At 39.2% G+C, this 12,829-nt stretch overlaps 1 protein-coding gene across 1 annotated transcript in view; it reads right to left on the reverse strand.

The window, feature by feature from the left end:
* Window positions 1-228: 228 nt before the first annotated feature.
* Window positions 229-12,829, reverse strand: part of LOC131882146 (probable C-mannosyltransferase DPY19L1) — a 14,405-nt gene continuing 1,804 nt past the window's right edge. The window contains exons 2-13 of the mRNA XM_059229206.1: window positions 11,968-12,080; window positions 11,561-11,698; window positions 11,264-11,478; window positions 11,104-11,161; window positions 10,330-10,446; window positions 10,100-10,252; window positions 9,783-10,007; window positions 9,148-9,555; window positions 8,559-8,673; window positions 8,101-8,178; window positions 736-946; window positions 229-577 (exon numbers count right to left, since the gene is read on the reverse strand). Of these exons, the coding sequence (XP_059085189.1) occupies window positions 424-577; window positions 736-946; window positions 8,101-8,178; window positions 8,559-8,673; window positions 9,148-9,555; window positions 9,783-10,007; window positions 10,100-10,252; window positions 10,330-10,446; window positions 11,104-11,161; window positions 11,264-11,478; window positions 11,561-11,698; window positions 11,968-12,080 (1,985 nt within the window). The 3' untranslated portion in view covers window positions 229-423. The remainder of the gene's footprint in view (window positions 578-735; window positions 947-8,100; window positions 8,179-8,558; window positions 8,674-9,147; window positions 9,556-9,782; window positions 10,008-10,099; window positions 10,253-10,329; window positions 10,447-11,103; window positions 11,162-11,263; window positions 11,479-11,560; window positions 11,699-11,967; window positions 12,081-12,829) is intronic.

Genomic DNA, 12,829 nt, shown 5'->3' on the forward strand with positions numbered 1-12,829 from the left:
GATTCCCCCCTGACAATGGAAACTACCTACCTTCCTTTTCAGAGGGGTGAGTGCTCTAATGCTCAAGATGGGAAGAAAGTTTGGGCTCCTTTCTTTCTCGACGGAGAACGCCTGGCTCATTAACGTATACTTTACTAACTTTCTAACGCTAAGAACGCAGGCACACGTTCCAAGTTTTCGTTTGACTGATTTGAACCTAATCTTAATAGTTTTGCCGATCCCGAAAGCTGGTGCAAAAAGTATTTCGATTTATTTGAGACACATTTGTTTACAAGCAATTCATTGAAACAAGCCAAGGGATAGATAGCACTCAAAAGAAACCAAATTAGATCATAGGGCATGGGCAGGTGAGATTCGGATAATGGGAACTTGAAATGCAACTATAAAGCTTAATGGCGGCAATGAGTAGGCAATCGTTGGATGCTACAGCACTTTGAGTACAACGTAGTCATTGTTGGCAAATACTCGAGTGAACGGCCTTGGATTGGGTTGGTTGTAAAGCTTGGGACAAACTTGCTCAAGGTGCTTTAGTTCCGGTTCTTCGACATCCCACAGATCGGTCATCCCACAGCCTCCCCTGAAATTCAGGATCAAAGATATTCGTTTCAGTCAGTTGTAGGCACCATAAAGGATACACCTCTTCAAATAGGCAGATAAAAACATTCGACCCTCGTTAAAACCTCGCTAGTTCAGAGACTGACCGACCCTGCCAAACAAAAATAACGGGTTACTTACATGTTCCCATTGAGACAATAGGGTTTACTCAAAACCAGATAGTTGGCCTTCATTTCGACCATGGTTTGATGAACTTGATCAAGCGACTTTCTCGAGTACATCTCGTACACTCTCTTGGTTCTCTCTCGCAAACCCACATCTTCGTAGTGGGGATGATTAATAATGGGCCTTCGGGTGGAGAGCAGTAGATTGGCCATTAATGGCATCGCTCCTACAAAAGAAGCAAATCACTTACATAGGAATCGAGAAACCGATCAAAAGACTTACTACGAACATGAGTTTAAGGAAACATCGGATGTACCTCTTGTTATGCAATTGTGTATTGTTGAAACATTTTATTGTCTCATTTCTTTGCTGCATAACTTGCTGTTTAGGGTTTTCGGTTTGGTCCAACAAGTGGCGCACCCTTCTCAATGCCAATCCTCAAATGGTGTTAACCTTCTCGAACAAGGTCAACAATATTCTCTTGACATAGAACGGATAATGAACCAAGATTGGAGGGAATATTGACATTCATTTGCATTTAAATGACCTTTCAAGATGGCCTAAATACTAAAGCCTCGACACGATTCTCTCTCTCGTTCATCTCATCTTATCTTTGGCTTAGCGAAGTACAGCATCCTCACCCACTCATTCATTCATTCTTCCCTCTTTTCCTATCTTTTCAGGCTGTTTTTGAGCAAACACAGGAACCGAAACCGTATCAAATGAAAATACGAAGTTGAGTTTTTATTTTCGAAAACTTGCACCCTGCGTATGATAACTAGTTTACTTGACTGATCCTGCTTCTCTTACACTTTTCAGACTCATTAGCGATGATAACCTTAGCTTAGACGATCGATGCTACGTCATGGAAGACTAAGAAAATACTCATTATTTTACATCATGTTTCATTTTCACCAAAGGAAACATGATGGTTTAAGGACACTGAAACTTTACGTTCCAAGAAAATTTAATGCCGATTCCCTAGCTAACAAAGTCACGTAAAAAAGTTGTTATCGTTGATTCACGAGTGACTTTTTGAAAACTTACAAAAAAAAAACAACGTCGTGAATGAAATATACTTCGGGAAACGAAGTGTTATAACAAACCTGGCGTGAACATAAGCTATATGACATACCGCCCCTGGTATCACCTTTCCAATCATTTGAATAGTTCAAAGCCCCCTTTAAACTTGATATTCGAGTGAGTTACTCCCTTGGGTGAGCTATATTTGAACATCAGTTCTAACTTGTCAAATACATGTCTCACAATTAGCGTCACATTTAAAAGCTACTCACTCGACTGGGCGAAGTTGAGAAGCCATCAAGACTAAGGTCAAAACTGGTGCGATATCATGATAAGATATTCAAAATGAAGAGTTTTACATGCATTGAACTGTCGTTTAAAGAAGCCACCCAAGAATGACCCTTTAATGTCATAGAACTAAAAATTCTCTTACTTGACCCGTGTGTTCCCAAGTATCGTTTGTACAAAACGATGCGTTGCTTTTGCTGACTAAAGTGGACATATGGTCTCTTTAGACTGCCTAGGTTACCTCTATAGTGTAATGATCATAGAAGGGGTTAATTCAAAAGAGCATGTCGGTCCAATATTGAAGGAAAAATCGCGTCGGGAGCGCGATTGCTTCCCTCTTAGTCGATCAATGCAACATTTTCTGTCAAATTGCACCGATTCAACCGACCAAAAGGATCAAGAAGGACAGATGGAAGAAAAGGAGGAGCAAGCAAAACAAGAAGACGGCCTTTTTCATTCGAATGGAACTGATCTCCTCTGATCCTTCCATTTCCTTTGTTAACAATTGAATGAGCCTCAAGGTGGTCGAGGTCCTGGTAAAATTCGAGGATCGTATTCTTCCGCAACCAATGGTAGCCTTGAAGATCTCAAAATACTCGTACGTAGGAGGAAATTTGGAACCTGAGCTCGATCCTGTCAAATCAAGACCAATCCTCAAGGAGTAATCGGAGAGGCGACGTGTACGTAGATGGTTTTCAAGTTGCTTTCTGATTCAAGTTATGTGAGAAAGACAAGACCATGATTTACTGCAAACCAAAAACACGAACTTTGCTGGGTCTCTGGATTTCTCCTCTCATTTGTATGGCCTGATTTCATCTTTATCAGGAGAAATATTAAAGGAGTGCTTGAAAAGCTGAGGTTATTGCGCTAAAAATGCTGTTTTCCGACCATGTAAGCTCTATCTATAACTATCAAACAGGAAATCCTGGCAATTTAGATAAGCAGCCTCTCAATACTTGAGTGCGAGACCAGTTATTTCCTCGATTTGATTCCACCAGATTTCAGTTCAAGATTTCTGTAGGCTATACAATATTTAGAATACTTCGATTGTTCCTTCCTTTTCTGTTTGTTTGCATTATTCATGGCTCATTCAGCAATTGCATCTAATTGGGACGGAATTTCGTTGAATCCAATTATTATAACATTTTTCCTTAACAAAATCCTGAATCAGACTCGTTTGGAACCTCGTCAATGCAATAGGGACTGCTTGTTCCATAATAAGACTTTCTCACGGCAAAAAAAAGAAATAGAGCGTTAGTAAGTACATCCTCTGCTAACGTTATTCGTGTGTCGTTGTAAAGAAAGAGAATTCACAACCCTTTACTGCATTGGACGTTCATGCGCTAACAGTGCAGTTTTCTAACTCTGTAAGCTCTATCTATACCTATCAAACAAGAGATCCTGGCAATTTTGAATGAGGCATTCAGCAACATCGAAAATCCAAAAATAACTATGGATTACTGGTACCATCAAACAAATAATCATAGAAGGGGTGTTAATAGAGTTCCTTTCCTTTTTCAATGACATCACATTGGTAGTGGCATGCTGGGAAACCGTTAGCTAACCTCAAAATGTAACTGATTATTCCCACATCAAACTGAGGTGGACTTTTTGATTGATAATAACCCTCTACTTGAGAATTGGCTAATGCCTTTACTTTGTGCGAAAACAATATCATTAAGTTGTTTATTGTTCGAAAAACTCATACATCAAGTTTGATGATAACGAGTTTGGGTTAAAAAATTGGACTAGATTCCATAGGGGAAAAAATCATTTCAGCCATTTGTGTGCTCCTATTACTAGAGACTTGGAAAATATTCAACTTTTAGAGGTGAAATATTGAAATCATAATTTTTCCAAAAATGGCAAAACTTAAAAAAACAGGCCCAATAGTTAAGAATAACTAAAATGATTTGATTCACAGATATTGTAAATTGCCATTTTTGTTTTCTTTCCACGAAATTTCAATAGTAGGTGTGAAAATTAGAACTCTGTCCACCACTGTATTTTTTATGATTAATTTTTCAATTGAGCCAAAAAAGTCTTATCACATAATTTAGTTTACAATACCTTAACCAATAAAACTGTCTGAAGTACTATAAAAGACCTACTAAATTTAAAGGGCAAATTGTGTTGAAAAGAGGCCACATTCAATAGATGATTAGGAGGCAACTTAACACTCAATTGTCTTCTAGTGAGGTTTCAAAAAGGCTTCCAGCAATGTGTTACCTGTTAATCAGATGTACTAAGCCTGCTAACAGGGTACTTAATCAACTCTTCCTTCCCAATCAATTAACTGATTAGGAGACAACTTAGCCCTGAAATGTCTTCTAGCAAAGGGCTCTCTAGTAGAAGAGTAAAAGCATGAAAAGCAACCCCCAACAGGCGCAGCCTCCAAGATCAAAGAAGCCAAATTTTATAACAAAAGAAAATAATCGGAACCAGTTTTAGGTGACAATGCGTGCTGTAATCCTGCTGATGACTCTTTTCAAAAGGAGAGGCAATTTCATGTAGAGTCTTGCTCTGGTGTTTTTTTCTTGCTTTTTCATTTGAATTTGGAGCAATTCAAGAAATATTTTCAGACATCGACAGAAAGTCCAAGTAAAACACCCAACTTCAACCAGTGTTGTACCTAACAGATGTCAGGTTCGTTGGCAGACAAAAAGGGTTGCCGGAGAAGACTTCAGCTTGGCGCTGACATAATATAAAAGTAACTAGCACATTCAACAACATCAATTAAGAAGGAAACGTGGTGTAGTGGTTAGCAAAGTTTCCTAGCATGAGAGAGGTCCTCGGTTTGATTCTCTTCCCTAACTTCTCAAGGAAACTTTAAGGTGCCAATGACATCCAAAGACAGAGAACCAATCTGATATGGACTTTGACACTGCCTATTGGAAATAAATTGGATGATGTGATGGCTAGCTTTACTGGCCGGGCGAGGTTCACCCCTCTGACCCTAGCACCCTGTATACAAAAAATTACCCGTAAGCCATGATTCCGGCAATTTCTCAAAAACACAGTGCTAAGTATTTACATTTACTTGACCAATCAAACCAATTTTGACCAATCCAAAATGGCTTTACTTGAAATTCATTTTTGAAGTTGATTGATTTACTTGGACTTTCCGTTAATATCTGAATATACTACTTGAATTGCTACAAATTCAAACAAAAAGCAAGAAAAAACTACCACAGCAAGAATTTATATGACATTGCCTCTCCCTTTGAAAAAAAGTCGTCGGCAGGATTAGAGCACGCATTGTCACCTAAAAACGGTTCCAATTGTTATAAAATTTGGCTTCTTGGATCTTGGAGGCTGCGCCCATCAGGAGTCGCTTTTCATGCTTGTACTCTTCAACTATGGAGCCCTATTCTAGCAAGGTTTCAAAAAAGCTTCCCCTCCAGTCCTGACTACTCCAGGCAATAATAGGTAAAACACTAGACGAATCAAAAACAAAAATTAAAAAATCGCCATTTTACTTATTATTTGAAAACATTAATAATGCCAAAGCAATAACTTCAAAATTTATCTTTTTTAATCTTTTGTAGGCAAATTGTTTTTACTTGAGTTTGACTGGCAATGCTTGTTTCTATAAATTGGATGTTTGAAGAGCCAAGGCGAAAATCGAATCGCTTGTTTCGAGAATACTTTCTGCACAATCATTAACCCCAAAAATAGTGCATTCTGAATAATCAAATCCTTATCATTCTGACGGCATCTCCGGCAATTGTTATCATTATTCTTAGCGCTCTCAGCTTTGATGTTGGTTGAAATTACTACTACCTGTATTTGGAAGGTACAATAAAGCGAAAAAAATCGAGCCATCTATCCATAATCACCTAAACGCTTATCTAATGTCCAATTCCTCACTAAAGTTTAACCATCGTATGGATTCCAAAAAGAGGGCCTTTTCGAGCCCTTTTTTAATCGAAAGATGTCTGGACTTGCAAATGATTACAACCTTTATCAAATTTCGTGCCACTCATGTGTCAATGAATGAAGCAACAAGCTACTATGACAACACCTCAAGCTATGGTATGTATTGTTTCTTAGGAAACACGCAAGAATGCCTTTGAGCAAATAATTTGAAACCAAATTGTTTCTAAAAATCAGACGAAGAAATGAGAGATCGCTTGATTTGGTACTTTGGTGCGATGAAGGTGATTGTAATAATCAAAACAAACGTCTGAGGGTATAGAATGTTGTAAAAGACAATTCTGAGCGATGGGTCCATTTCTTCTGTGGGTGCTATCGCTCATCATTTTGCTTTTTTTTATCTCAATTGAACTTTAGAGCAATTTAAAAACTTTGAATATTATATCAGGCTTTGGTACGTTTTTTCAAGCAAGATGATGGTTACAATGTTACCGTAAAGTTCCTGCCCGTTGATAACACTTCCAACTATCAACGGACTGCTCAACGAAGTGCTCAAACGATCTTTTATGCTTGATAACAAATGAAATGGTACTTCTTTTCCCCAATTTAGGTAAATTAAGTGAAAAATCGTAGCTTTTGAGAGTTGGGAGTTGTGGTGCTTGATAAAAATAATGATTTTCTTCATGGTTTTATTACGGTGATTGAAAGAGGGGACCTGTTTCATTGGACTGGCTTTAAATTCTCGAATCGCCTTTATAATATCATTGAATTATGGTTTAGGGAGTGCCTGGTCAGTTATTTTTCTCCTAATATGATTGAATTGCATTAAAGTGCTTTTGGTGGTTTCATGCACAATCTTAAACAAGAAAAGTTATGGTGAAGATGAGATGGTCCTCCATTTCTATGTCAACTAGAAAAGGGTATAACTACGGTACTACGCTTCGTCACAGTCTGAAACCAATGTGCGATTGTTGCGGAGACCCCCTCGCATCTTTGGATTTACTAATTTTAACTTGACATTTGAAGGCAAGCAATAATATATGTACGAATGACAAAATGACGTGCTTCTTCGAAGGGACGAAGACTTTACGGTCACAGTGTAAGGGCTCTTTAATGTTTCCATACTTTTTGTTATATTTTCCAAGTAAAAGTGGACTTTTTCCCATTTTTAAGGTGGCCACATGGTTTTTTTGATGTTGACTCTTACTACAGCAACTGTCTACCTGAGTAACGAAGGCAAAATAGGGGCAAATTAAGTGAAGAGTGATATGAAAAGGGCTCAAGTGACCAAATTATTTTTACACTTTTGCCTCCCCACTAACAATGGACCACGGCATCAGTCCATTTCATTCGCTCAATGGCAATTATCTACTTTAATGAGTAGGGATTAATGCCTGGGATCTTGACCTACGTATATTTATTTTGTTTGGGTTTCATATGTTTCTTGGCATGGCTTTGCAATTGCAATAAGCTAGTGCGTTACCTAGTCTTTGATTACAGTTGAATGCAAATGAAAAACTGTCAAAATATAATGCATAGTCATAACCATGCCCAAAAGTTGAACTATGTTAAAAGAAAAGTTCTCTGTAAATCATCAGAACAACCTACTGAGCAGTTCTTTTTGATAACATTGTTTTGTCTTGTTTAGCATGTCATCGTTTTGTTTGCGGTCATTTGTTTACATGAATCACGAAATGGCATGGTTGGCCATTTTTTTACACCTTGAAGGCTATTGAAGGAGGCTCTTTTAGTTTGAATTAAATTTCCAGCACTTCAAACTTGCTAAAATGCGATCAATTTTGGAGAACATTTTGGTTTGCAGTAGAGGGTCACGTGAAGTGTGAAAGGCATTGCACGTGGCTTGGACATAATGCAAATTTCCTAGTTGAGATGGAGTCGAAATCAGCCAATTTGGACTAAATTGAGACCTTGGCTGTTCACTGTTTACTAATCCAAGCATTTTATGTCGCCCTAACCAGTGAATTGGGGAACTTAAACCTATCATTATTTCAATTACGTATTTTTGAGCGTGTCGAATAAAACCAGCACATAATCGCGGCCTACAAACCAAGATGCAACACAAACATTCGTTTTTGAGTTTGTTTGGATCAAAGTAGGCTAATCATGCGACGCTGAGAATTGATCGAGCAACAAAACACGATTTTGGACGTTTCGACGTATTTCATAACTTACCGGCCAAAGATTTCGTGGGAGGAATGTTTCCATTTATCCAGTCAATAAGTTCTTCGAGGGGCAAGTTGCTATATTCACCTATATGGAATACAAATAGAACATTGCTTAACCAACTAACTTTGAGCAGAATACTTTTGTAAACACATTGCTATAGAAAAAAGCCAAATAACCTCTAAAGCTCCATACGTTAGTGTGTTGCACAATACTTCATGTCACCACCACTTCAGCGGGTCATATCATGATTGAGTGTTGAAACTAGAGATGCATGTAGTTAGAATTATGGTTGGTTATGTCGTTATTCTCTAAATAAAACGCAAATATATACTGGCTAAGCTTAGCGGTACAATCAATCGTTAAGAGGGTTCAACAAGAGACAAATGTAGGACATGGTGTCAAGTGCTGGGCTACGATCAATCACTTTTTCCAGTTCTTCTGATCACAAAATCACTTTATCTCACCCATAATCTTTCTTTGATCTTGTAGATTAGAAAGGCCTTTGTAACTCATAGCTGCGATTAAAGCGACGAGAAATGCCACTTGGACGTCTCGACGCTTGGATAACACGCTCAAAATCTGTAACATTAACAAACTATGTAAATATAGTGGAAAGAAACGTACAACGAGTGAACAAGAAATACGTATCGATGGCTGGATGGAACAACTTTCAGACGAGCTATTTTTGTGCCATTGCTCTGGTTTCCGACTAATTCCATTACATTCCCAAAGACTCTTGGATTCTCTTTGATCATTCATTGATGTTTCTTTACGGAAATGCCAGATTTGTCCGGCCATCCCTAACAGAATATCTCGTATGTACAAGGAAGTCTTTCTGATAAAGCTGTAATAGTGTTTGGTTTGTGGGCTAGGCTAGAGCGTTGAATGAATTAAACTTTTGAATGAATGTGAACAACCCACGACTAATTGATTCATGAATCCCAAATGGTTTGGGGCTTGGCACTCCGTCTTGCTTATGGCTGGCTTGATAAAATGCCATAAAATGAAGCTAAAAAAATTAAATTCCACTTTTGCAGTGGTGCTTTCTAATACCTGAGGGGATGCAATGATTCCAGCCACGATGCAAAGTTGGGGAGTAAAGAAGAGCTTCAATCTCATTATGATAATGGCCATTCCTGCATAACAGATTAGTTGGAGTAGATTATAAGCCACACTAGGATCCATCACGATCAATGCAGCAGGCTTGGTAGGGGACTTGACACCCGTGGCAGGGTGCTTGCAGGCCGTGATGGTTTTGTCTTGTGAGAGAAATGTGTCCAATACGGTTCTCAGACCCACGAGAACCAAGACCAGTCCCACCGTGGGCAACAGCAATGTCTGCGTGGTCTTCCAAGGCATCTCCCAGCCGAGAAAGTCGAACTCACGAGCACAGGTGTACAGCAAGGTGTGGAAATCTTGGTAGTCGGTGAATTTTGAGCGCAAAATGTCGAAAATGTGGGCCTAGATGAAATGCACATCATGGCAGTCGTTTCTTTTTATCTCCGACATTTACTTCAGATAGCTGAAACTCCCTTTCCCAGCTGAGAGAAGAAGAAATGATAACATATTCTCCACTGCCTTCAATTCCAAAGTTGATAGTCATGTCTTTCTCAAAATGAAATGAAATTACGAACATTTCGCGAAAATATTGTCTCTAAGGGGTAAAAAAGGGGGGCGGAATAACTCACATCATCCTGGATTTGGAACAACTTTGTCAACGATGTTTTGACGAGGAACGTGGCCACGGGCAAAAGAAGTCCATGGACCGGAATTCGAACCAGAGTCGGCAGTTTGTCCCAATTGGATTCGGGGATCGCCACTAGGGCTAGGGCCGATATGAGAGCCGACGATAACCACGACGTAAGCAACATCTCATTGCCAAACATTAAGCTGGAGGCCATCAGGAGGCCGACCTAAGATCATTCCGAGACTCAGTCAGGACTCAGAGTTCATGATGGCTTTTTTGACCCTTGAAGGGGTCTCAAGCTACCCAATCCATACTCACCGATTGTCCACAGAGGATGGTTTGGAACGTGGGTTTTCCAATGATTCCCAGAACGTAAATGGCATACACGCAACAGAGCTGCGTGAGCAAGGAGAACTGAGCAAATTGCCAAATTACTGTAAAAGCACACGAGCACATTGCGATCCAACCCATCTAAATGGACGAGGTAATGAAAAGTTGAATAAAAAATTCAAAGCTCATTGCAGAAGCCAAGAGGATATGGATCTAACCTGGAACGCATTGAAATGACGGTCACGTAAAGTCATCGTCACCATGAGTAATTGAGCCACGCACACTGGAAAGGCGAAACTCTCTCGGAGCGGCGGAGTCCACATCACCCGGGTTGCCTAACGTGATAGAAATATACGAAAAATGTGGAGGAATGGCATTTTCTATCAATGTTCTAATTCAATATCATGGCAAAAACTTGGTTACAATGAGACAACGAAGTTTCTCATGGTGGCGAGCACTTCAAGGAAAGGGGCGGCATGCGGCATTAAGATACAGAAATAAAGAAGTAAATACGTTAGTTGGGCTTAGAATCAGGGTATATCTACAAAGCAAATGCCAGCAATAACCTTTGATATCTATGATATGGGATTAGTTTTGCATTTACACCATTTTAAATATAGCATATTATATGGTTTTTCAACACTGTCGATGTCTCGCTGATGTTTGAACATAATTTTTGCCAACATCCAGAATAAGAGTACTAGAATGAAACAAACCTGAAGAGCGAAAATCTAATGACCAACTTTTGTTTAATCTTCTCTTTACGTTTTTGTGTAACACTAAAGCTCCTTGGCATGAGGGATTTTGAGCTATTTTGAGCCAGGCGAGAAAGCACTAATGTGTATTAATACTCATACTGTAGCTCCAGTAAAATAAAAACATTTGCGCCTGATTTCAAGCCATGTGGTTCTTTGGGAGGTCGACAAATTTTTCTCAATTCCAGGAGGAATGATGATGTTACACATTAACAAGAGTAAGAATGTCTGGCTTACTTCGGAATGATTGTAAAAGTAGCAAACCACCGTTATCAATCCACCCACGATGGTATTGCTGAAAAATAAAACAGACCACAATCACTGAAATCCTATCTTTACTGCTCGAATTGGGAGAAAAGATATATTGTTTACGTTTCAAGATATTCTGAATACAAACCTGATTTCAGTAGTGACCAGGAACAAAAATATGGTATTGAAGGCGGCGAACATCCAGACTGCATTGGTGTAAAAGATCATTGGATCCCCGATTCCATCGCAGCTTTCCACGGGGCTCAAACCCTCTCCTCGATTGATCTTATAACATTGTTTCACATTCCACTGGGTAGCGTCAGCGTATTGCGAAAACACACGAAAAATTCCGCCCAAAAATACCTGTGAGGGAAAAAACCTCGTATTCAAATAAAGAGTGATTTGTGTCATTTGAATTCGATGTCATGCATGAACAAAATCGTACCTCAGGATACAAGTTGAACCGCTTGAGCGTGTTGATGGTGTCCGGAAACTCGGTAATATTGTTAGCGTATAAGTTTTGTAGGCCAAGAAGAAAGGTTGGAGCCTCAATCATGGCCTTGAAGTAGGAGTAGTACAATCCCTAGGTAGATCCCGAAAAAGGCAAGAAAAACATTGACAAATCGAAAAACAATGAATCCAATACAGTGTACTTCCAAGCATCTTTTTTAAAAGGGTCATTTTATCTACAGCACATTTGATAAGACTGGGAAGAGCCGGATCATGACTTGGGGACATGAGGGAAGAACCTAGAAACATTACGGTACTTGCTTTTAAGTCAATAAAGTAGCATTGCCCACACTCCAGTTGACCCTTAGACGATAAAAACGAGGATATTCGCTAGAATCTTACCATTTCGGTTCTAAAGCACATCTCCCGTTCCAGAGTGGACAAATGCGAAAAGTGGCGATCGTTTTCATATAAAGTGGATACATGACTTCGGTGGGCGCAACCAATGAGAATGACTGAAAAAAAAAATCGAGATCTTTGGTTGGGTTACGACTAAAGCTACTAATAATGTTCATCCAAAGCGCAATGGAATCCCCATTTATTTTTTCAACTTAAAAGGAAGAAAAAAAACCAGGATATTCATGTTTCAGTGCGGAGCACAAACCAGGAGGTCTTAAAGGAGTATTTGAAATCAATATCGAACATTTTCTGACCTGAAGATTTGGGTTGGGCAAGAGTGGTGTCATCAAAGGATTGGTGAGAATTATTGATTTTTTTCTAGTAGGCCTGCCAGGCATAACTTCTTAAAGGTCTCACACACAAGAGGTAAGTTGCAAGCAAGATTGATCAAACTTTCAAACTTCTTTAATGATGGATGGTCAAAGTGTCGTTAGGCTCGTATTGTTTATTCCATTTCTTTACGATTTTTGGCCAGTAAAGCCTTTAAACGTTGTCCATGATGGTGCACCAATTTACATTATTTTCACCAAGTTTTCCAGCCTTTCCATGAAGTTTGATGAATGCAAGCAACGAGCTCTTTTGTACTTTGCATCAGAACAAATGGATCACATTTCAACCTTCTGGTTCTGATTTTTCAGAAATACGCTAAAGCAACAGGGCTCTGCATGTAAGTTGAGGGCTTGGTTGTGGGTATTAGCTTGGCTGAAGAAGCTTCTAGAGGGTGCGGGTCTAAACCTGTCAAATCCTGCCCTCACAGTTCAAGAAACATAGCCATTTAATAGGGTTTTTTAAAATCAGGGTTTGG

Source organism: Tigriopus californicus, chromosome 6 (assembly GCF_007210705.1).
Source record: "Tigriopus californicus strain San Diego chromosome 6, Tcal_SD_v2.1, whole genome shotgun sequence".
NCBI lineage: Eukaryota > Metazoa > Arthropoda > Copepoda > Harpacticoida > Harpacticidae > Tigriopus > Tigriopus californicus.